The 25861-nt window shown below is 48.1% G+C and overlaps 1 protein-coding gene across 5 annotated transcripts in view; it reads left to right on the plus strand.

The window, feature by feature from the left end:
* Positions 1 to 6683: 6683 nt before the first annotated feature.
* Positions 6684 to 25861, plus strand: part of Syt6 (synaptotagmin 6) — a 60649-nt gene continuing 41471 nt past the window's right edge. For 3 of the 5 annotated variants that reach the window (XR_007104590.1, XM_047521954.1, XM_047521966.1), the window contains exons 1-3: positions 6684 to 6974; positions 18088 to 18436; positions 20050 to 20608. Coding sequence is in view for 4 of the 5 variants with exons in the window: in XM_047521954.1 (XP_047377910.1) it covers positions 6812 to 6974; positions 18088 to 18436; positions 20050 to 20608 (1071 nt within the window). In the remaining variant the exon portion in view is untranslated. Of the gene's footprint in view, positions 6975 to 7632; positions 7789 to 18087; positions 18437 to 20049; positions 20609 to 25861 lie in introns of those variants that run through there. The other 2 variants (XM_047521975.1, XM_047521986.1) reach the window with 2 other exon arrangements.

Raw genomic sequence — 25861 nt, forward strand, 5'->3', positions numbered from 1 at the left:
CGTGGTAGAGCACTTGCCTGGCACATGTGAGGCATTGGGTTTGATTCTCAGCACCACACAAAAATAAATAAATAAAATAAAGGTATTGTGTCCATCTATAACTAAAAATATTTTAACAAAAACAAACAAAAAACACCATATGCTCAAAACTCTACTCTTTCTGGAAGCCTCCCCTGATTCGGCCCATGTTTCTACTCTGGAACTCCTACACTCACTCCTCACTCTGCATGGTATTACCTCTACCCATTCCCTTCTCCTCAGAGCAACAGACATTGGCTAAATGTGGATCAGTTGTGAGGCACCGAGGTTAGGAATATGAGAAAGAGACAGACCCCAGCTCAAGGAGCTCACAGGTTACAGTCAACAGTTTGGTTTGCTGAACTCCTTGACAAAAGAAAGCATTGAATGCAGTGGTCTGACAAGGAAGGAGACATCCCAGGCAACTCTAGAAGTCAGGCAAAGGGCTGTTCTTAGTGCTTCATGGACATCAACTCATTTAAGCCTCTCAGTAAACTGATGAGAGAGCAAGAACTACTACCATCTCCATTTTATAAACAAGACAGTGGAGGTACATAGAGGTTTAGTAACTCACCCAAAGTTGCACAGCTGCTATGTCATTCATTCTTTTGATTGTAGACCTAAAATTTGAAACCAGGCACTCTGGCTCCAAAGCCTACCCTACTAACCTCTGCATTCCACCACATCCTCCAGGATCCAGCTGGGTAATGAGGAAGAAGAAAGATGCTCAGGACAGAGACAAGTAGTTGCAAAGTTCCAGGACCCAGAGAGGAGCAGAGATGGAAGAGAACAAACTGGGTGGAAGCATGGAAGGTGGGTGGGCAGTGAGGAGAAGAGATAGGATCATCACTCTGTGACCACAGCACAGGCTGCCTGTAGGGCACACCACAAGTGTCTGGGGAGGAGGCTGCGTAGGTGGATGGAGGCCAAGTCTAGAGAGTGCCAACTTTATCCTGGAGACCCCAGGAGGAAGTCTATGAAGGATAGTGAGAGAGGGTGACATAATCTTATTTTCCCATAGGTCACTGTCATGATCCTGAAGAGGGATTTTGAGTACCTGGATTGGGGCAGTGACAATGGATGCAAGAATGGGGGCAGGTGGTGGTAGGGGCTCAAAACATTTTAGGGAGTTAAAAAAAATTGAAGATTGAATGCTGGTGGACAATGGAGAGGGAAACGTCACGGAGGCCTCTGAGGTTTGTACTTCAAGAAACTAATTTGGTGGAGTTATGTCCTAATTTAAGGAGAAGACTGGGTTTGCAAAATATAGAAATTTCTGTCTGTGACATGTTGAATTTATGAGGTCCTGGGTCAAGTTGTTCATAACAGAAATTTCTGAACTGCACATGTAGAATCAAGGAGAAAGGAATGGAAAAGAAAGAAGGGGAGATCCTTAGGGTGCGGGCTCTGGACTGAGACTGGTTTCCAGTTCTGGCTCTGTCACTTTGTAAACTTTGGATAATACAGGGTCATTGTGTGGATTAAATGATAGAATGCATATTAACCAAGCATCATAGAGACTGGAACAGAGTAAAAAGGCTCAGTACAGATTTAGTACTGCTACTATTAATGATAATATTATTTAATATTTGAAGTCCCAGGAGTGGGTATGAGCACTCAGCGCCTCATCTCAGGGATGAGAACTGAAGGTTGGGAGGAGTTAGAGGAGAGTGGAGAACTCAGAAAAAGGAAAATCCAGAGAGAAGTGTGTCACAGAAGAGTTTTACAGTTGATGTGGACATGGGCAACTATGCAGCAAAGAAGTCGAAGACTCATTTTAAATCAATTTCACACGTGGCCTCTCTCCATGATTATGTGCACTTTCTCAGGACAGAAACCCCATGCTGTGTGGTTGAAGGCTACTGGGTACAGGAAACAATGCAGAACCATGTCCCAGGTGCCTGGCATGAACTGGGTCTTAATAGAACCTCAATAAATACTAAATGAATAAACAAGCAAATGAATGATGTGACAAGGCAGGCTGGAGTTCTAGTTCTGTCACTTGCTAGCAAAGAATCCCAAGCCAGTTGTTTTTAGCCTGTCTGGGTCCTCACCAGTGAGATGAGAGTAATAATATCCCTCTCTCAGGGTTGTTGTATGAAATGAGATAACATATGTGAGAGTGTTGTGTAAACTATACCGTGCTTTACAAACGGTCAGGGGGCTGACCCACTCAAACTAGTTGCTGTGCTTCTAGCAAACAGCAGAAATACAGATAGCACTCGGGAACTAGGAGAGAAAAGGATTTTTGTTTTACTAAATGCATGGAAGCTAGAATATGGTGAGCAGATTTGTTCCCTCCAGGTGCTCCAGCCCCTCCCTTCCACAGGGGGGCTTCAGGCCCTTATCCAAAGCATCTTCCCGCCTGACTTCTCTTAATCAAGGATTAAGACCTCCTGATTTTGGGAGGGCCTTTTTGGAGTTGTCACTTTAATTCGTTTTGGCATTTTATCTGGTTCCCTTTCATTAGTGGAACAGTCAGAGTCCTGAGATTGCAAGTTCTCTCCAGGCTCCTTGGGGAGAATTCCAGTCACTGGGGTTCTGGTTGTCTAAGAACTATGGTTTGGTCCTTTCCTGGAAGCTGGTCTCTGACCACAGGACACAGCAGAGACTCCCTTGTAGCAGACACCTATCCTCGCCGTCAAGAGCAAAGCAACCAAACTAGTCCTGACCTATGAAGCTGTCTGCCCCCAGCCCTGGGTTTTATCAATGACACTAACTTTTCTCTGGACCAGCAACTGAGTCCAAGAGGCAATTGGAATGGCTAAGTGCAAAGTGGCACAGGAATAAATCTTTCTTTCATTGTTCTATAGTTAATTTCCAAATATTTTATTTCTTAAAAAGTCAATTTTAAAATATCAAATTTTTTAAAGAAAAGAAGAATTTTTCACATCCTCCCACCATCCTCCCTCAGCATTGAAGAAGGAAGGAGACCTGACCTGTAGTCAGAAGGCCTGGGTTGCAGTTCTCTGCCACCTCCTAGTTTGTGTGGCCAGGACCAGTTGTTTAATTTTCTCATCTACCAGATGGATTATTAGTGTCCATTGATTCTACTTCTCAGAGTTGATATAAAGCTCAAATGAGATAAATTCCTTCTTGGCAATTTTCAGGGACTTGTTGCCTGAAGAGTACAGGTTAGCCTCTGGACAGTATGTCTGCTGGATATCCCTCTATGATCTGAGAAGAAATATACCTCAGTAAGCAGGGGATGAGGGAGAGAGAGAGAGGAGATCAGGGGGCTTTCAAGGTTGGGTTAGTGTCCCTTTTGGCTCCCATCCAGTTGACAAAGCTGTGACACTTGTGTCTATTTCCCTGTGTCTCTCCCTGCATGTCAGACAATTCAACTAAGAGCGTCAGACTGCTCCCTTTACATCTCTGCTGGGGACTTGGCAGGGAGGAGGGAATAGGACGAGGACTCCCTATTTAGAAATTGCATTGAGATGGAAAGACAATATGACACATCGGCTCATGTCAAAGGAGCTCACTCTTCCCGCCTACAGCATTAGCTATTTCCTACCAAGGTTCAATTTTTTTAAAAAATATTATTTGGTTTTCATTTATTTTATTTGCAGCATAACTCCACAAGACAGTGCTACTCAGAGCAGGGAGGGTGTCTGCCCAAGGGTGGAGAGTTGGGGGGTGGGCAGGGATGTGCACCTTTGTTAAGGAGAGAGGGCATAGGAGTGGGAAGCCTCCAATTTCTGCCTCAAACCTCCTCTGGATCCCACACCACTTTAGTCCCCCTATCTTTTTCTGAGCAATCTGGCCTGAGGGACCTAGACTCAGGATGTTCCAGCTATAGCTGTATGAGATGAGAGCAATGGGGGAGGGGAAGACAAAAGAGATTTGAACATGAGTAAAACCACTCCTTTCTAGAGTGTTGTTGCTGGAAGGAGGCTCAAATAGGTCCTAATCCAACTTTAGATAAGAACACTGGCCCATACAGAAAATGCAAAGTCCCCATGGCTGGTTTGGTGTGTGGATCCTACATCCCTGGACACTGGTTATCTAATGCCCTTATTTGGCACTATGCCATATTGTTCTTCTCTCCTGCCTCTCCTCCAAATCCAAATGCAGAATGGTCTTTCTCTAGAGATAAAGTTGAAGGGCAACAGTTTCACTTGTTTCTACTTTCTTCCCTCTCTGTATTTGAGTGGGATGTAGGGAGTCTGAATTTTGTCTCTTCACATGGAAAGAAGCATAGATGTGTTTTGGGTTTGGGCTTGTGGGGAAAAGGGTTCTGGAAAGGAAAAGTTCCCATCTCTACATGAGGATATTTTTCTGCTTTGTGGCTGGTTATATGACCACAATGGTATCAGCAACTGCTGTGGAGGGACTGATTGAAGAAGACAACTAGGTTGAGGCTTTGTAATGTCAGAAGAATGTTTTTAATATCACTTTCTGAATACATTTCTCTTTATAAGTGCAGTGGTTTCTGTTCTTTGTATCTTCTGCTCTATGTATCTCTCTCATTCTCTGCTTCTCCATCACTTTCTCTTGTCTCTGCCTGTTTTGTTCTCTCTGCAACTCTCATACACCCTCACTCCTACTCTCCAAATTCAATAGAAACCCAGGAACTCCAGCTCCTTCCTGTATCCCTGTCAGGTCAGAACCTCCTTCTCTCTGTGAGGTTGAGAAATGCCAGGTCCGGAGCTGCTGCGGGAGCACCAGAGAGGTTGCAGAACCGCCTGCCGGGTGTGGAGGCTGAATCCGGGAACAATGAGAAATTATCTGTTAATTCTCAGCTCCTGCCACCTGCTCTGCTCCAAACAGGCTCCTTTGCCTTCAGTTTAGATGCAAATTCCCCTACTCGATGTAAGCAAAATATTGATTTCCCTGCATCACAGGCCTGGGCCCTTGGACCGGTCCTGTGTTTTTTCATTCTCTGCAAAGGCAAAACAAGGCGCTTTGTTCTGTGAATTTCCCCAGGAACTCGAGAGGGGGAGGGAGAAATCACCGCGGAGTGACAGAGTTGCCATAAACACGGGCAGAGAGCAGTTTATCTCCATTTGTGTTTTACATAAACACAAACCCGCCGCTTCAGAAACTGCTAATGAGCGTGTAGCCAGGGATCTGCGAGCTCCAGTCTCTCCCGGGTGCTGAGGTCTGTATTGAGTGGAGGAGACGGTTATAGGTCCTCTGGGCTCCTCAGGTGGGATTTCAGCAGCACCGGAAGGTGAATGGAGACGCCAGAATCTTGCCTGTTCTTGAAACAGCAACCCAGCACCACCCGCAGGAAGATGGCCTGGATCGCATAGTATCGCCTGGATCGTGTTTGCTCAGTACCTCCCGCCTCAGCTCCTAAGTCTTTCAAATTGCAAGCGCCAGGGGTCAGGGTGGAAGCTACCACAGCCCCCCAAGTGCCCTTCTCCGTCCCCACACAACATTTCTTCAGCACCGTGGACAGAGCCAGGGCTTCCTGGGCGGAAAGACCGCGGGGTTAGACTAGGGTGCCCTTGGTACTTGGAGCACTACGTGCCCCAGGCTCTCAAGTACAGGGCCCGACCGACTCTTCTAGCGCAGATGGTTCACGGTAGAGACCGCCGGGAGCTGGGGTTCGGAATCTCCTCCCTCCGGAACGTGAGTCACCGCCCGAGCCTCTTCCAATTAGAGTGTTAATTAGGAGGAAAGACCCTCCTCCCCCACCACCCACCCGAGCACACACCAGCCCCGCGGTTTCCGGAGGCTCCAGCTAAAGTTTCCGTCCCAGCTCTGGGAAGGAGCTGCGGGTGAGTCCTACATAGAAAGGGGCCGCGCCGCTGACAGGTGGAGGAGACTCCAGTGATTGGGCTCTGCAGAGCCCTAATCCTCTGACCGCCATGATCCACAAATTTGTAGGGCTGAGGGAGGCATCTCAAAGCCCCTCAGTCAACCTGCTTCTGGGCCTCACTCCACAGTTCCTGAGGAGAGCTCTGCTTTTTAAGTCTAGCCTCAATCCTGCGGTTTAGTTGAGTCCTTCAGGTCCCTGTTATACTTAATTGAAAAAGATACATTGTTTCTGGTGGGGCTGCCCTGATCAGGGAGGTGAGTCTGGCGAGAATAGGGCACCCTCTTGAAATGCCCCCCATTCCTATTCGCCAGAAACTTTCCCCTCCCGTTGCCATGGAGAGAGACGGCCGCTGCCTCCCGTCGCCATAGCAACGTGCGGGTACTGTGGACCGCAGGATTGCGGGGCTCAGAAAGTCTTCTTTGCAGTTTGCATCGCTCCGCAGTCTTGGGGTCTTCTACCTCCGAAGCTGGGACTTGAGGCAAGTCTGAATAACTTCTGTCAGGAACCTCGGTCCAGGTCCTCCTACTCACAGTCAGGTCATCTGTTATGGGGTTATCTATTTAGCTGCCACTTGTGTGGCATGTGGCTGTTTACCCAGTGTTTCCACAAGCACTATCTTTATATCCCAGGGAACCCATGAAACAATCTTTATGCCTCTTTTGCAGGAGAAAAAAATTGAGGCTCAGAGAGGACCAAGGTCACACTAGGCACGGAACGCGGAGAGGGACCAGGGCTCTTTCCCTGGTCTTGCAACCCCCTCAAGGTGCGGGATAACCGGGCTGGAACCATCCCGGACTGAGGCCAGCCCCTGAGTGTAGAGGGGGCGGCCAGGAGGCGCCAGACTTGCCAGCTGCCGCGGGATGCCACGTGAGGGGCGGGGACCCTGCGGGGAAGTGATTAAAAGCAGAACGAAGCCGCAGGGGGCCGCTGCGGGGAGGGTCTTCTTGGGTTCGCCTTGCCCCGCCCCAGTCCCGCCGCTGTGCGGGTTCGAGAGGCTGCTCCGCAGGCCTGGGTGTCCAGGGCATGAGCGGGGTGTGGGGTGCCGGAGGGCCTCGGTGCCAGGCGGCGCTCGCGGTCCTGGCCTCACTGTGCCGGGCCCGGCCGCCTCCTCTTGGGCTGGACGTGGAGACTTGTCGGAGCTTCGAACTGCAGCCCCCAGAGAGGAGTCCGAGCGCTGCCGACGCAGGTAACGGGAGACCCAGGACCCCCTATCTTCTTGGATTCGCATCCTGGCGGTCCCCACGCCCCGAACACCCGCCCCAATAGCCGGGAAGATACAGCGAGAACTCCAGCTTGGGATTCTGGATTCGCAACCAGCCTCACACCGTCCCCTGGCCCATCTCCCGCAGGGCAAGGAGAGATCTCGGAGAGACAAACCCCCCCCCTGCCCCTCTCGTGTGACTGTTGTGGGAACCCCGGCGGAAAGCCGGGCTCCAGGGATACGACACCCTCGGGGCCTCAGTTTCCCTCGCGTCTCTCGGCTCTCCCTAGAGGCGATCTGCCAGGGGAGGGGTTAGTGGATCCAACAGGAGCCGAGGGACATCCCGGCTGCAGAAAAAGCTTGTCTCCTTTGGAGTGTCCAGGCTCTAGAGTTCATCAGTTGATCTGACCGTCCGTTTGTCTGTTCTTTCAGTGAACGCCGAGCCCCCTGGGTTAGGGAGAAACTTGGGTCTGCGGTTGGCACGAGGTCTTTGTGTCCGGGTGTCTCTCCGGCTGCTAGTGGCTTTCTGCGTCTCCGCTGGGGGGCGGGGGACGGAGTGGGGGAGGCTGTCGCGGCGCCCTCCCCCCCACACCCCCCGCGCCCCTATAACTCGCTCCCTCGGTCTCTCTCTGACTCACTCGGACGCCCGGCGGGTGCGCGACTGAGCGGGTGCCTCTCGCCGACTTTGCCAAGAGGGCGCCTCCTGAGCCCAAGCCTCCCGGACTCTGCGCCCGACGCAGCCCCCGGCGGCCGCCGAGTGCAGGCGGGAGCCCGAGTCCAGTCGAGCTCGCTGGAGCCGGTGAGTCCCGAGCCCTAGCCCCGCGGGGCCGGGGCCCGGAGTGCAGCTGCGACGTCTCGCAGGAGTCGCGACAGCGGGAATTGCTTGTCGCGCCCTGGCGGCGGGAGCCGCAGGAGAGTCGGCGGTGTGACCAGACGTTGGCCCTGGGTATTTACCTGCTGCACCAGTGCCCTGCGGTCACGCTTCCCGGCTGCAGTGGGGTTTCTTTGTCCTGTTGTCTGGAGAGTGCCGGGTGGGAGGATGTACGGGGTCGCGTCCCCTCCGGAGGATGAGGCTGGGAAGAATGCGGAGTGGGGGGTGGGGAGATCCTGCAGGGAACAAGGCGCTGGGGTTCCTTGGGGCCTCAGACTCCACCCCTCCTTCTCCTTCGACCCCCAACCCAGTGGCGCTGGGCCAGGGAGTATGCGGGAGTCGCCCAGTGGCTCCACACCGCTAGCAAGGGAGAGGCGGTTTAGGGGGGTCACTAGAAGTGGGAATTTAGTCTCCCACCAGCTTCTCCAGGGACAAGAGGCCAGGGACTGGAGTGGAGGTTCCCGGAGCATGTACAGGTGGGGTAAGTTCCCGAGGGGCACAGGTTCCAGAGCCCTGGTGTCATTTGAGGTTAAGGGTAGGAAAAAGAGGTGTATTCTGGGTTAGAAATATAGCTAAGGGGAGGCTTGTGTGTGTGATTGGGCTATATCCAGCCTTTCCGTGATTTGAAGCTCACCTCTGACCTGTATGAGTTGTAGGGGTCCCTGCTCTAGTGCCTCTCTCTTCTCTCTTTGGCCCTGGCAATATTTAATCAATGGGTTGATTACTGCAGCAGAAGGAATGGAGATTAGACATGAAGAACTTTTGGAGGATGGTACAATGATGAAGACTGGGCAGTTGGTTCTCCTTGGAGATTCTCAGAACAGATTAGGCTCCCCAAGTAATATTAGACTCTGGTTCTCTGGTGTCATCTGCTTCTACACCACCCAACTCCCCATAGCCACTACACAGAGAATTTTCCTCAAGCCAGAGTCACTTCCTGTCTCCCCATATTCCCTAGCTCCCTTCCATCTTTTCCTCCAATGACCTATCTCCAGTGAGGCCTTACTGGTGGTTCTGGCCCCTCAGAGTCTAGAGGGTGAGAATACACCTGTCGAATTCTACCTGGGACTCCCCCTGTCTGTTCAGGGCAGAAATCCTGGTGGTGGGGATGGGGGTTGTTGGGGTATATGTGTGTAGCACATCCAGACAGCAGGGAGGCACTGGGGTTCTGTCCAGAGAAATGCTCTTTAGTCTGGAATAATAGCTGCCTGGACAGCCAGGTTGAGGGTGAGAGAAGCCTGTGGGGTAATAACCAGTCAGTTCAGATGAATCAATATGCCTTGCCTGCAGGCTGATTCAGAAGGCAAGTTTCAGTTGTCAGCCCTGTGGAACTTGAACTTTGGTTGCTGAGTCACAAGCCCCAGGAAGCCCAAGGGCCAAGCTGGAAGGCTACAAGGCATAGTAGGAGTAGAGAGGAGACCCTGGGTCATAGCACAAGAAAGAAAGTGGTTGAGAGTAGCTTTGGGACCTAAGGAATTTAGGTGAGCACAGTCTCTGGGGAGATGCTGTAGAATTCAGGACCAGGGCCCAGGTATCTCACTTCCCAGCCTATTCCGTTACATCTTGTACACCCAGCCACTTGCCTGGGTCCAAAATCTCCAGTTAGAGAAATGCTGGATCTCTTCATTTACAGATTTATGAAAAATGCAAGTGGGTAGAGTCTGCCCAGCTCCCTTTACCATTTTACATTTTCCTCTGCCTCCCTCCTGTTCTGTCTCTAACTTGCGGGATTTCTAGTAACACCCTGAGATTCAGACTCCACTATCATTTACTGAGACCCTCTCAATATGCCAGAATCTATGATAGGACTTACACAGAAAATCTCAGTTAATCAGACACTGACTTGGAAACACCCATGCCCAAACTGTTCCAACTAAAAGCAAATACCCTTCTCTTTAAAAATTCTAAAGGCAAAGGGCCTACTTTCCTCCATAATACACCCACTCAAGTTAGATACTGACAGACAGTTCTTCACCTTTCCTGTATCATGTACCTTGAGGTGAATGATCTCTTTCCATAGGCCAAATAGTAGAGGGGTAGGTGCCGGGAGTGTGAGTTCTGGGCTCAAGGTAGTAAACAGAGATGTTCCAGAAAATGCAGGCACCTGTTAGGAGACTCAAGCTGCCTCTCCCCTCCCACCAGGAGTGGTTATTCCCAGCTTACCTGTGGCCTTGAGCTACATGTGATGTTTGTTCACTTTGCTAATGACTCTCGAGATGGTCTGTGATTCAACCTCCTGGCTTTGAAGTTGGCTTTTTGCAATACAGAGAATGTTTTCCCTGTGTGTGATGGCAATTTAAGTGTACAACATTTCATTAAAACAGAGTCCTGTTTCTACAATTGAATAATTAGCCACTCCTTCACTCTTCTTGCTGAAAGGAAAGAATTCTGCAAATTTTGCCTTTTTGGAAGAAAGGAGCAATGCCAATCCTGAAGAACCCATGGGATGATGTTTTAACTAGTGTATTGTTTAGGCTTTAGTCTTCTTGAAGTGAGGTCCAGTATCTAGCAGTTGTAGAGCCCTTATATTTATAGTCCTAAATGTTCTCTTCTCCCTCTCACTGTGGCAACTTCAAGTCAGGAAGAGAGTTCCAGTGTGCATCATCCCTTCAAGCTCTGTACAAAAGATGTATGTTCTTCTAATCATTCCAACTTTGCTTTGTCTTCCCCATTCACAGAAGTCAGGGATAAAACATGGCTGCAAATAATTAGGACTTGCACTGAGGCATTCAGATCAGGCTTGTCTGATCTGGTCTGTATAGGGTTGTCTGGATTTGGGGAGAGCATGGTAAGAGAAAGCCTTGACAGAGATAGGTAGCATCTCTGCCAGTCTTGCTGTGGAAAAGATCCTGTAAGGACTGAGTCACCAGGAACTGTAGTCAGAGGAACCTTTGACAGCAGAAGTGAGCAGGGCATCCAGATCTGGGTGCTCCAAGATAGGATGACACCTTATCCCTCTCTTTTCTTTTGGAAGTGCTGAACTCTTTTTCTTGCTCCCCAAGGACCCACACAGATCTTTCCTTTCACTAGTTGCAGGTACAGAGAGGATAGACAGAAAAGAAACTCTCCAGCTTTCTGTCTGCCCATCCCCCACATTGCTCCAGCCTGGATCCTGGAATCAGAAAGGTTACCTGTTCTGATGGGTCAGGTAGAAAGGCACAATAACCATCTGCAAGAATACTAATACTAATAATTGCTAAGTGAGTGCCAATGCTCTGTTAGCTGTAACACTCCACATTAGTCTCCAATTTATCTCTTAGTCCCTTAATGATGGTGGAAGTAGGCACCCAGTCATAAAGCTTGGTGTGGCCGTAATTAGCTTGGCATTGTTTCCTCTCTTCACAGCTTTTCCAGGAGCATTAATTCCTTCTCTGTTTGGACTCTGCTAATTATCCCCATAGGTAGCCCGTCCTGGATCTCTAAAGAAGAAAAGGACACAGTGGTCCTCTGCTCTCCCTTCCCCTAACCCTGAATTTTAATTAAATTCAGTTCTCCTAATGAATTTACAAGCCACAACAGAGCTTATCATTAATGCACCTTGTCTGAGTCTCAGCACAGAATAGCCCCTCTTCTCCCAACAGACATACACACACACACACACACACACACTCAGGTATTCCTCAGGCATATTTCTGTATGGTACTTTTCAGGGGCCACTGGTTAGTTGTCTGGTGGCTGGTGGGTCACCTGCAGGATATTCACTTTCCAGGGAAGAAGAAAGCTGGGGGTGGTAGTTCAGTAATAATCCAAGTCTGCAGGGCTGTGCCCAAGTTCAAGGGTCAGGCCAAAGAATAGAGGATGCCACCACTTTCTCCTGATTACAACTAAGACATGCTTCCCCTCTTAGTTTCTGTCCAAACTTTGACCCTACAGTTCCTCAGTTGCACCTTCAGTGCCCTGAGATGCCTGGTTTAAGAGCCTGGATTTTGGCATCAGGAAGTCCTAGATTCAAATCCCAGCTCTCCTTTTCAATGAACTGTACCCTTGAACAAGTTATTTAGTTAATATGTCTATACTTAGTTAATTTATCTTTAAGAGGTGAACACCAATTTCTCTGGGAAGCTGTAAAGATTAAATGAGATAATGTAAAGGGCACAGTGTTTACTGTGTAGACATAAATAGCATGTAAAATCATTAATATTAATGGTTCTATTCAGAGTCTCTTCAATTCCCAGACTAACTGTTCTTTTAGGCTCTTGGGCCTCTCTGTCAGTTGATTTTTGGTCCCTGGGCTGTGTGTTGTCCATGGGTCTATGTGTGTCTGAAGGACAGCTAGGCTAAGGCAGTTTCTGCTCTGTACAGCCTGAGCATTTAAATTCCCTAGAGTCCACCAGCAGCCCCAGGCACAGGGATGAGCAGGAAAATGGTTCTTTCTTCTCAATTCCTCCCCCCAGTTTATCTTTTCAATTATGATCTGTTAGTGAGAATGCTTGTTACTGTTACAAAAAGGATTTTCCTGACATGGGAGCCCATTAGAAAAATTGGAACAATAGCAAGTGATAAGAACTGGCTGACGAATCCCAACACTATGGATAGAGAAAAGGGGAGGGGGCGTAGGGCTCTGTCTTTAGAGAACAGATTGTCAGAGGGGGAGATAAGCAAGCTCTGGGCTGCTAATTAATAGCATAGCATTTTCTAGAAGAGGAGAGAGGCCATGGGCCATCACCCTGACAGTCTCATTGAAGGTGATAAGCAGGTCCCAACATGATGGCCTTCAGGGGGATCTTAACTTCCCAGGAAAGAAGAGGGTCCTGGATCCCTCAGATGCCTTGTCCTCTCATCTGGTGTCTCCCTTCTCTGCCTCAGAGATCTCCCTTTGGGTCTTTATCGTGTACACACACACACACACACACACACACACACAAAAGCGCATATCACAAAGAATAACAGCAGCTTGCATTGTGGGGGTGCTCACCATAAACCAGCATCTGTGCTCAAAGTCTTAGCTTATGTGATCCTGTGAGGTAGGACTAGAGTCCTTACTAAGTGAAAGAGGAAACCAAAGTTTGGAGTGGTTAAATGAGTAGATCAGGGTCACACAATTAGAAAGCAATGTGAATAAAATGTGCTCTGTGGTCATTCTGGCATGAGAGTCCACCTGAGATGTCTACCCTGCATCTAAGCACCTGTGAAGTCCAGTCCCTCAGCCAGGGTTCAAAGCCATGTGCTCCTGTAAAATGCCACATCCTTGGGGTGTGTCTTCAAAGCCTAGATCCATAGTTCTTTTCTCTCCCAGAGACTCTGGCTAATTGGCAACTCTGTTTTCCCAAACCTGAAGCCCACTGGTTATTGGAACAGGAATGGACTTCTTTTCCTTAATTTCCAGGAAAACTACCTGGTGTGGTGGCACACACCTATCATCCCAGTGGCTTAGGAGGATGAGGCAAGAGGATCGTGAATTCAAAGCTAGCCTTAGCAATTTAGCAAGGCCCTAAGCAGCTCTGCAAGACCTTGTCTCTAAATAAAGCATAAAAAGGACTGGTGATGTGGTCCAGTGGTTAAGTGCCCCTGGGTTCAATCCCCAGCATAAAAAAAATTCTTTTCCAGGAAAACTTGGCAAGAACATAGAATGTTCTCAGTTGTACATTTTCATTCCATGATTTTCTTCTTTGGACCTCACTCCTGTTCGTCACATGGGTGGTAATGGTAACAACAAAACAAGGGGGAAAGTAGCAAGCAAATAGGTATTAACAGAAACTTGGAGATGTGTGATCTTTAACATGGTGCGTAGTGCATCTCAAAATACAGAGGGACCTTGTATATAGGAAATAATTATATTGTTTCTGCTGGCAAGATTGTTTTTGGTTTGTAATGACAAGGTTAAAGCTGTCTCTATTAGTGTTCATGGCTTGTGGATGTTCTGCCCACTAAACAAATTTTTTAAAACTAAGGGATGTTCAAAACTAGGCCTGGCATAGGTAATTCTAATAAAAATAGCTAATATTTATTCTACTGATTACTACCTACTAGGCACTGTCCTCTGCATTTTTGATATACTCTGACCTCACTTAAATTTCATGAAAACACTATGAGGTAAATAATATTAGTATTTCCATTTAATGGATGAGGAAACTGAGGTTGAGTGAGGTTGCATAGTTTGTCAAAGTCACACAGTTTAAAACAAATGGAGATGGATTTTGAGCCCTGACTTCAGAGAAATGCTTCTTTCTCTTTAATCTGAGGGAGAAATAAAAAAAGAAGGAAAAAATACTTAGGAAGTACTTTCTTTTCTGTTGTGCTATGTTGATCACTTTCTGCATGACTGGAGGCTTACCCATTGTCCTGGGGTCACTCCAGGTATACACAAGAAGAGCACAGGGTCAGAACTCAGATAGCAGAGTTACCCATCGGAATTCTATCTGTCTCCCAGCGTTGATGTTCAAACAAGATGTGAGTAGGAAAGGGGTTTTGAAGGCTATTTGTGCACCTATAATTTCCTAGAGAAGCAACATGTACTGATGGATTGGCCCCAGAAAGTCCAAGGTAGGAAGGTACACATCTTAGGTCCTGTCCTAAGGACAGTCCTTAGGTCGTCATAGGCGCTTACGTCCCTTCCCAACCCTAGTGCATCTTTAGCCAGGTGCTATCACTTGGATCTGGGATGTCCCCCAGAGGCATATGTTGAAAGGTTGTTACCCAGAGTGGCACTATTGGAAGGTGGTGGATGCTTTAAAAGTTGTAAGTCTTCAGATTATTGTGGGTGTGCCTTTGAAGGAGATAGCAAGACCCCCGCACCTCCCTCTTCCTTTCTCTGTTTTACTTCCTGACCATGAGGAAAGCGGTTTTGTTCTGCCAATATTCCCACCATGATGTGTCACAACAGGATCAACAGATCATGGATTAAAACCTCTAAAACTGTAAGCTAAAATAAACCTTTTCTCTTTTTAAGTTGATTATCTCAGGTGTGTGTTGTAGTGATGCAAAGCTGACTAACACACCAGCAGATGAAGGCTGGTTGAGTTTAGGGCCACAGGTGGTGATTTCAAAGGGGCTAAATCCTCCACAATCAGATCCTACCCCTGTCCTGATTCTACTCTTATTTGTTCACTATCTTGCATACCCTGTATAGATAAATCCTCTCCATTTGGAAGCCAATTTTCCTTGCCTTGCTGCCTGTGAGATGTCAAAAGCCCAGGCTGTCCTGGAAGAAGATTCTCCAGGCATAAGATGGGCCTCCTGGCCTTATATAACCAGTATCGAGTGCTGGGTGCTGATTCCCAATAATCCATATCCTCTGCTTTCCCTAATCAGAGCTCTAAGGGAACAACAGCTGGGGGTCACGTGAAGAAGCAATCAAAATAGCAACCACACTGAGAAAAAACTGATTCCCCTGGCCCACCCCCTCCCCCACCTCTCTTTTCATTTATGAATTCAGTTTTTTTGTCAGCCTGAACATTTAAATGCACTCTATGCTCTCTGGATTCCCCCTCATTCCCCTCTTCTCATTAAAATTCTAATTATTACCAGAGCAAGCAAAATGTATGATCAAAGGAAAGCAAGGCCCTAGAAATACCTTTTGTTTTAAGGTGACTCATATTGCAGAGAATGCATCCAGAACAGCTGTTAACAGAACAGATTTAAAGGGTCTAGAGATAGCCAGACACTTAGAATAAGGGCACATATATCTGTAGTAGCTTTCCTGATGAACCTGGTAAGATAAAGGTTTAGAAAAATAATCCCAAGCCATTTAGATCATGAATACATAACAAAAAAATTGAGTTTGTTCCTCTAATACATGCTTACTTGTCCCCAAGTTATATACATGTTCCATAGCGGCGATACTGCAAAGCCAGATAGGCTGGGTTATAGTCCATTTCTACCCTTTACCATCTGCATGACCTGGGCAACCTATTTAAGTCTCTGTGTCTGTTTCTATGTCTACAAAATCAGGATCATATTGTACCTGTTTCACTGGAAAGCATTGAGTGAACAAGTACATAAAAAGCATTTTGAAACTTGGACATAGTAATGTTGAATAAATTGACCAAATCCAATAATAAAATGCTGTTATTATTATCAATCTGTATATAAAGTTTTGGATTTCTTATATAAGCTAATAAATAAACATTAAAATGATCTCTTTTTCTGTGCCCCCAAGACATGTGCACACCACATTAGAGACTTTTAGCCTAGACGCTAACTTAGACTCAATCAGTTTTTCTGGTCCCTGGCAGTCTCTAGGGAAAGGACCAGCCCCATCTCTCGGACAGGGGAAGGCTCTGATGTCTCTGTGCAGGGTCTGGGCCAGGGCCAGGGATGGTGGTAGGTGGCTCAGGACTTTAAAATTCTCTACCCTATTAATGGAGGTACCTGGTAGTGGATCTGAGAAAGCTACCTGCAGTGGGGAGTTGAAAGGCAATGCTGGAGTTCTCACCTCCTTCTTGGATCCCTCTGAATGTGAGACAGCTTTCCTTGAGCCTGTATTTAGTGAAAGTACCCTGCATCTCTCCAGGAAGAACTGGGCATCTTTGTACCCTAAACCTATATCAGAACCTGGCACATGCCAAGTGCTCAGTAAATGTTGGTTAAACTTAATTTAAATGAGAGATAATTACACCCTTTAAAGAGAGAGAGAGAGAGAGAGAGAGAGAGAGAGAGAGAGAGAGAGAGAATTACACCCTTTCATATGCCATTCATTCACTCACTCCCATGTGCCAGTTCCTATGCTAGTTCATGAGTTAAGTCAATGTGAAAACAAGATCACAATAGCCTACAGGAGCCTGTAGTTTCACCAGGGACAAACAGACCTGGACAGTGCAGTGAGTGCCAGGCTGGGCAGTGGATGCCTGGACCCTGGTCTGAATTCTGCATCTGACCAATCTAAGTCCAGGCAAATCCCTCCTTGGGGTCACTGCTCCCATCTGTAAAAGTATAGCCTGACCTCGGTACCTGTGGAGCCATTTCTCACCTTAAGTCCTAAGATTTTTAAGGCATCTAGGCAAACTAATCCAGAGACTACAACCCCACAAACCTGCCACAGAGTACAGGGAGTGGAAGGTTGAACTGGCAAGGGAGCTCAAAGGGAGTTACCAGTTCCCACCTTGTGGAACCTAAGTCCAGCTACCAAGACATCAGCTTCCTCAGAAAAGCCAGAAATCTAGGGCGGTGATGATTATGTAATTTTGTGACTTTTCAATCATGCAAGCCAAACAAAACTCTTCTGCTGACTTGTCCGCAAGTGATCATTTTGCCCACTGACCATTTTGCCCACAAGCCTGCCCTTGGTTCAGAACCTTCTGACTTCTCTACTCAGAGCAAGAAGAGGCCTGAGGCTCAGAGCTTCATTCCCAGGTTTGGGGAAGGAAGTGGGGTGGGAGATTCGCTGAGTGATTTCTCACAAAGGCAGTCACCCCTCACAGTTCTCCTAGAATAATGGTCATCTCTTGGGTCAGGAGTGGGCTGGGCATGGGGGGGTGAGTGTCCACCTCCAAATCAACCACAGTGCTTAAAAATATCAGCTTTCAAGCAAAACTCTCAAATAGCCATAGAAATGGAGAAGGAGGGCTATCAGAATCATTTGTATTTTGTAGTTAGCATTGACATACTTTGTAGATCAGATACTAAGTTAGCATAAGTATTTACAGGGCCTACTGCATGCAGGACTGTGGGAAGAAGAAGCCAACCTCTGCCTTCAAGGAGATGAGGCTTAACCCCATTCTCTTATAGTCAACTCAATGTCTATGAGCTCCAGTCTTGGGCCCAATGGGGTGGGACAAGGAAGAAGGGAGGGTGAGTTAGCTAGCCTCCACCCATACCCTGCAGGGCTTCACAGCCAGTTGGGGAAGAGAGCTGTATACAAAAATCACTATTATAAGTCTGCTCATAGTAACAGCTCTAATAGAAATTCAAACAGCATCTAAACATGCACGCTTCACGAATTTGCACATTTGCTTAGACTGCCGTTTAAATCACTTTGCCTTCCCGGTACACATGTCAGTAGGCAGTAGGGGAGACAGCCAGGTGCTCCCCAAGCTGGTGGAGGTTGGGGGTGGGGATAATGCTGGAGAAATCAGACTGAGGTGAACATAAAGGCTGCAGATATTTCACAAAATGGATAATCGAGAGTCAACCCTGAGACCATCTCTCCCTCAGACTTGGCAGCTTTTCTCATGATCATTCTTTTCTCTTCTTCCGTCTTCGTCCCTTCTGTGTGCCCCCTCTTCCAATGCTGTCACCTGATCTCTTGTCTGTCTCTGTCCCTCCCTGCCTGGCTCATGCTGAGGGCAGGTACCTCTGTCAGCCTCCTTGCCTTGGTAGTTATTGTGTGTGGTGTGGCCCTGGTGGCAGTTTTTCTCTTTCTCTTTTGGAAGCTGTGCTGGATGCCCTGGAGGAACAAGGAGGCCTCCAGTCCTTCTTCTGCTAACCCTCCTTTGGAGGCCCTCCAGAGTCCCAGCTCCAGAGGCAATATGGCGGACAAGCTGAAGGACCCCAGCACCCTGGGCTTCCTGGAGGCTGCCGTGAAGATTAGCCACACATCTCCAGATATCCCAGCTGAGGTACAGATGTCCGTCAAGGAGCATATCATGCGTCACACCCGCTTGCAGCGACAGACCACAGAGCCAGCATCATCCACCAGGTAAAGGGGCCAACTCTCCTTTTCTAATCTTCACATGGCCAACTTTCTTATTGGATGCATTTTGAGATTCCAGCCTATGAGGATCAGAGACCAGAAATAATAGCCTGTGTCCTTGGATGAAGGAATAAATCAGACGGCCTGGTCCATGCAAGGAAGATGTGGTTGGCCGGAAAGATGTCACTAAAGGGGAAATGTCAACGTGGAGTGCTGTGCATGTGGTATGCACTTAGGATAGGTGGCGATGTGGGGAGAATAGAAGAGTGGAGTAATGGGGTGTTGGGAGTTTGAAGATAAGAAAAAACTTCAGGCCAAGGAAAGAGAATATGCAAAGGCCCAGAGGCATAAACATTCGTGGTGTATGAGGACATGTCAGTGAAGCCTCATGGCTATAATCAACAGTACATGGGAGTAAAAAGAGCCAACATTTTGAGAATGAGGATTCCTTTAAAACCCCCCAGAGCTCCTTGCATGACAGCAACTGTACACAAGACATCCTTTTTTTTTTTTTTTTGGGTGCTGGGGATCAAACCCAGGGCCTTGTGCTTACAAGGCAAGCACTCTACCGACTGAGCTATCTCCCCAGCCCCCAAGACATTCTTTAATTCAAGACAATGATAAAAAACCACTTTAAATTCAGAAAACACTTTAAAAAGAAGTGGCACATACATGTACTTGAGATTCGATTTACACAGAGTTAGTGCTCTGGTGGATTCCTGAGCCCCTGCAATGTCTCTCCAGGCTCCCAGGGACCAACCAAAGAAAAGGAAGTCAGGTCATCAGACTGGAGAGCAGGAATGAAAGTGCTAGAGATCACATTGACAGAGTTTGTCATATTTCCTCAGGCAAGTTGGTTGCCTTCCCTAATCCTCACTTTCTCCCACTGAAAAATAGGGTTAATGACTCTTACAAGCTTGTGGTGAGGTGCCAATTAAAGAATCCATGTGATAATAATGAGCTCTAATACATATATATTGACTGCTACACACCTGGCCCTGTTCTGAGCACTTTTTATGTGTTAATCTATTTCACCTTTATAGCAATCCTATGTAATTGCTACTTTTATTATTCTTATTTTTATAGCACAGAGAGGTTGAATAACTTGCCTGAAGTCACATAGCTAGAAAGTAGCAGAGCTAAAATTAAACTTTGCAATCTGACTCCAAAGCCTATGCTTTGAACCCCTCCACTGCCTGCTGTATGGTAAATAATAGGTGGTGATGCTGGTGATGAGGATCATGATGAGGAGGAGGAGGGGAGGTCCTACGGCGGGGTCATGGCTTAATGGAGGAACCAGAGTTGTGCCTAGTTAGGAAAGAAACCTAGAAAGCAGATGACAGAAAAGCAGGGAAAATGTTTATGATAACAATGGCTAATGTTTATTGAGCTTGCTATACACCAGGCACCATTCCAACTACTTTACATATATTAAGACATGAAATGCTCACAACCAGCCTTGTGCCCTAAGTGTGTGCAGAGGGGAAGTGGGATCAACAGGAGGGAGGAAGGGTGAGCCCCAAGGGGTAGGCTGGGTCAGGGCCAACACAGCTGGGTCTGTCAGAATCCCCTCCTCCTGAGCCCTGACACACTCTTTGCCCCCACCTGCCCTCCACCAGGCACACATCCTTCAAGCGCCACCTGCCACGACAGATGCATGTCTCCAGTGTAGACTATGGCAATGAGCTGCCACCGGCAGCTGAGCAACCCACCAGCATCGGCCGCATCAAGCCTGAGCTATACAAGCAGAAGTCGGTGGATGGCGAGGAAGCCAAGTCTGAGGCCACGAAGAGCTGTGGGAAGATCAACTTTAGCCTACGCTACGACTACGAGAGTGAGACCTTGATTGTGCGCATCCTGAAGGCCTTTGATCTCCCTGCCAAGGACTTTTGTGGAAGCTCTGACCCTTATGTCAAGATCTACCTCCTGCCTGACCGCAAATGCAAGCTGCAGACCCGGGTGCACCGCAAGACCCTGAACCCCACCTTCGATGAAAACTTCCACTTCCCCGTGCCCTATGAGGAGCTGGCAGACCGTAAGCTGCATCTCAGTGTCTTTGACTTCGATCGCTTTTCCCGCCATGACATGATCGGGGAGGTCATCCTGGACAACCTCTTTGAGGCCTCTGACCTGTCCCGGGAAACCTCCATCTGGAAGGACATCCAGTATGCCACCAGTGTGAGTACAGCACTGTTCCTTGGCTGTTTGCGGATTCACAGCTCTGGGTTGGGTGGGACATGTCTTCAACCCCTGACCCTCTAGACATGGGGTCCTCTGCACTTTAGGATGAGAAAGGAAACCAGAAATTGCTCAAAGGCCTAGTTCAGACTGGGAAAGTCCTTGAACTCTTCCTAGCTTGGTGTGGGGGATTGAAGAGCTACTGTGAGGTGGGAAGGGAAGGGAATTTTTATCTTTTGATTCCAATTGTTCTGAGATGGTTCTGTCTACCTGCTAAGCCTCTGTTTGCCATCTATAAAATTATGTCTCCTTGATCAAAGGTAAGAATTGGGCTAGGCCTGTGGACTGAATCACACAGCAACATCTACTGAGGCTACTGATGAATATTAGAAACTGGAAACAGGCAATCAAGGACAAGCTGAATCAGTCAGGATAAGCCAGTTTAGATAGCAGCAACAAACAGTCCCAGGATTTTGTGACTTAAGACAACCACTCAGGGCTGGGGAGATAGCTCAGTCGGTAGAGTGCTTGCCTTGTAAGCACAAGGCCCTGAGTTCGATTCCCCAGCACCCAAAAAAAAAAAAAAGACAACCATTCATGTTACATGTACTTTGCAGTTTGGGTAGGGGCTCTTTGCAGTTTGGCTAGGGGCTCTAACCAGGTTACTCAGGAACCCAAGCCAACAGAGGCTCCATCTCAGCATGTGTCCCCACAGTTAAACATAAGGAGGAAGAGGATATGGCAAATCATGCATTATTTCTTAAGGCTTCCATGCAGATGTGGCACATGTCACTTCCACTCACATTTCATTAGCCAAAGCAAGACTTAGGAACATTTTCCCCCCTGTGCTGAGGATGGAACCCAGGGGTTTTTTACCCTAAGTTACATTTCCAATCCTTTTTTTTTTTTTAGTTTTGAGACATGATCTCACTAAGTTGCTGAGAGTCTCTATAAGTTGCCTGGGCTGGCCTTGAGCTTACAATCCTCCTGCCTCAACCTCCCTAGTCATTGAGACATGTACCAAAGCACCAACCTCACATGACCACTCTTACCATGAAAAAGGTAGGAGTGAAGCAATCCTACCATGTATCTAAAGGGAGAGCTGAAAAGGCCAATGAACAACACTAAAGACTGCATACAGCAGTCCTTTGTCTGAGGCCATGAAGAGCTGTGGGAAGATCAACTTTAGCCCACGCTAGGACTACAAGAGTGTAGACCCTGATTGTGTATATCCTGAGGGCCTTTGACCTCCCTGCCAAGGTCTGGGAGATGGGGCAGTTGGTCTGTTAGAACAACTGGTTAATCCACATGTCAGGGTGGATATTGGGCTGTCCACAATCATCTGGAATTAACCAGGGAAGGTCTCAAAGAGTTGAGGTTCAAGTTGGATTTTTAAAAGCTGAGAGGACAGATTTGGCACAGAGAACTAGAGAGGGCATACACAGAGCCCCTAGTTGGTGTGGATGGTGTATGCTCCAGTCCCCTGAACTGATAAGGCTGCATACCACGTCCTGCAAGTGTAGCTAGTACACGCCTCTCCGAGCCAACCTGGGTGCCTGAGAGCCCTTCAGGTTCATGTCTGCCAAGATCTGATGGCCTCATATGTAATACCTTGAGTTCCGACTGGTTGAGGGTCTCCCTGAGTGTTTCTTGAGCCTTGTCTGAATCAGAGGGCTGACCTCACTCTGTCTGCAGACCCTTCCTTTGGACACTGCTTATTCAATATCTTTGTTAAATTTGTAAGGAGGAAGGCTGGGAAAATCAGTCCTGCAGTGGTTGATAAAGGGCATGAATCTTGATTGGTTCTGAGAGAAAATGTGGCGGACTCTACTTCTGCCCCAGGAAGGGTCTCTGGGACACTCCATTCTCATAGCCAGGACTGACTTTGACCAGTCCAGCCAGATATCCCAGTGCATCCCCCATGTAAACTTCACTAAAATGACATCCTCAAGAATGGCACAAGGAGCCAGCCAGATGAGTCGGGAGATGTCGCTGGCTGAACAACAGCTGTGCGCCTGCCCAGGCTCAGGAGCAACATAAATCACTTTGAAGTTTACATCTGGTGCAGCTCTTCCCTTGTGGTCTCCTAAGGTGGCAGCTTCATTATGGTGACTGGACAGGTGGAGAAAAGTAACTCTGTTTTCCTCACACTGAGGCCATGTCCAGGCGGTGAGGTCCAGGGCTGCAGAACTGTCTCCACTCAACCCTCCCAGGAGCCTCCTCTACCCCCAGCAGAGTCTCACCTTCCTATCCTCAGCTCCAGGCAGGAGTACCAACTTCATCCTGGAGGAGGCAGTTTGTGCCCAAGCAGGGACATAACTTCCCACATCCTGAAACTCTGTGACTGTCCCAACCTTATCCCAAACCCATTTCCCCAGCCCAGCTTCAGAAAAAGGAAGATCCCCTAAAGGGCAGATCCCCAACAGGGCACTGGACAAATCTTCACCGTTCTCATCCTCCCTAGCCAGTGTCATTGGAGACCTCCTCCTAAGACCATTAGAGATACTGGGGAGGTGAAGGTGGGGCTGTGATAGAAGACAGCCTTCTTGACCCATGGGAATTTAGTTACAGACAGGTAATGTCCATTTGGTAGCTGGTAAAGCAAACCAGTGAATACTGTGTATTGCGTATGGTTCCAAGAGCCCTGAGTACTGACAGCCTGGGAAGATCTCCCAGGTGAGGGAATTATAATCAGTAGAGGATGAGTATAAATAACCTGATAGGCCAAGAGGAAAGGAATGCATTCCAGTCAGGAGCTGAGTCCAGGCCAAGCCATTTCCAGAGCTGCAAGCTGGGGACCATGCTCACATGCCTATCTTGCTTGCAGTCTGTCTGAGCTGGAGACTCCTCCTCAGGTGAGACCCCTGGGGCCCTCCAGCCTGCAGCCCCACCAGCATAGTCCTTAGGAACAGGCTCAAACCCTGGCAGGCAAGGAGTCCAGCAGAGTTGGGGGAAGGGATGCTAACACACTGGTACTTTCACCTGCTTTGTGGTGCAGAGTGTGAAAATTTAATTATTTTGGAACCAGGGAGACCCAAGTCACAGTCACTGGGAATGAGCACTAAGTATGTATGAAATCCTGTAGCCAGTGCTGTGGGGGACAGATGAGTACAATAGAAAGCCAGCTCCTATATCTCCTGTGGACCTGATTTTGCTACAGTTTGAACCTGAACTCTGAATGGCAGCTTTTCTGCCCCAGCCAGTCTTGTTCTCAACATGCCCATTATTCCTGCCTCTTGCCTCATGCTCACAGGGCTCTGTTAGGCCAACCTATCCCCAACCTTTGTCCAGCCCAAACCATTCCACCTTTTAAAGTCTCCCTATAGTCCTCCTCAGGTCACCTTCCCACACTCAGGTATTCTCTGTGTCTCACAGATATATCCTCATCATACTCTGTCTTGGAGACCTGCATCCCTATGGAGGATTCAGGCGTGGTTGGCTCTCTCTTATATGTTCTCTGAGCCTAAGAACTCAGCACGCTCTTGTTGAATGACTGATGAATCACTTAGTTCAATTAAAATGGTGTGCAAGAATAGAATTGTTAAGAAGCAGCTGGACTTGGGTGGGGTTAACCTAGAGGAGCATCTCAGTAGTATTTTGAAAATGGGTAGAGCCAGGCTTGGTGGGGAGGGACCCCACCTATACGTCCCTTCAGAGGCATGGTTCAAGTAAGTAGATTGTCCTGGGTGGCAAAGAGACTAGCCGGTCAGATTGGTCAGGTAGTCTGGACCAGCACAGAAGACCCACAAGCTGAGGAGGACAGGCACTGTAAGAATTGGGCCCTGGGAGACTGCTCTGTGGTCCATGCGTGTCCCAAGAGCCAGCTTCAGCCTGGCACATGGAACCAGGCAGGTCACCCGCCCAGTACTTGAGTTGGTATGTGGTAGCAAAGCCTGACACATTTGTCTTGTTTTCTGTCAGCCACTGAACATTGAGCTTCGAAGCTCAAGAAGAGGAAGTAAACATGTGGGGAGTCTTGCTCTTTGTTCATTGCAGATCTGAAACCGCAGGGGAGGGACCCGGGCCTCCCCACCTTCAGGCTGTTCTGGAGGGAAGCCTGGGCAGCCTAGCACTTAATTAATATACAGCTCCCGCCAAGCAGGTGAAAAGCAGGCGGGCAGGGTCTGCTGGCACAATTGGAGGCCTGTGGTCTTCCACTGAATCAAGACACTGGTCTTAGGAAGGAAATGCGTGATCCATGGCGTTCATTCCAGCCCTGGGCAGGGTTACCCTGAAGCTGCCATGCTACCTCATGCCTGGCTTGACTAAGACCCCTGGTGGTGTTCTGGGCATTCCCAGGTGGATGCTGCTGTCTCTTCAACCAGAACCTGGAATGGCTAAAATCACCCTGCTCTTCCCCTCCCCCATCTCATTATTTCTGTATAAAGCTGTAGATTTATCATTATAATAGAGCTGCCGTCACTGGGATTTGCTAACATCTCTGTAATCTTGTAGTTATTGCTACAGAGGCCTCAGACCCCAGTGCACACAACCATTCCTGTCGCTGTTCTCGCGCCTCCACTGCGGCAGGAGGTGAAGGCTGTAATTGGTGCCATAAATATGTGTTGTGCCTGGTGGTGCTAATGGACCCGACCAGCTTCCTGCCTTGCCATGTCCCTGCCAGGTTAGAGGGTGCATGAGTGTGTATGTGTGTGTGTGCATGGTGTTTGTGCAGGGTGGGCGTTGGTGGGAGTGACAGAGTGCTCCGTATACTTCCCGGGAGCCTGGACTCAGAGTCTGCAGGGAGAAAGAGAGGCCTGGGGGAGGGGTGTGAAATAGCCTCTGGTCTGGGAATGAGCAGAACAGTGCAGGAAGAGTTCAGTCTTTGGTACCAAACAAACTGCCTGCATTCTAGCTTTCTAGGTTTGAGACCTCAGGACACTATCTGAACTGTGCCTCAGTTTCAATGTCAATGAAATGGAGATGATAATGGCATGTTATTACATGGAATAAACAAAATGTAATACATGATCTACCTGAGCATCACTGGGGCCTGTTGAGCCCCATTCTCCTTGTGCTGTCCTGCGGACTCAGCCTGTAAGTCACTTCTCTACCACTCCCAGGCCTGACTTTCTGCATTATTTCAGACCACCTGGTTGTTAGATGGTATTTCAGTGGTCACCCCTTATGCAAGTGGATACATTTGGAGATCCCCAATGGATGCCTGAAACCTTGGACAGTACACAACCCTATACACACCTTTTTTTTTTTTTCCTGTATATACATACCTGTGATAAAGTTAAATTTATATAT

The sequence above is a fragment of the Sciurus carolinensis genome, chromosome 1 (genome assembly GCF_902686445.1).
Source record: "Sciurus carolinensis chromosome 1, mSciCar1.2, whole genome shotgun sequence".
Classification (NCBI taxonomy): domain Eukaryota; kingdom Metazoa; phylum Chordata; class Mammalia; order Rodentia; family Sciuridae; genus Sciurus; species Sciurus carolinensis.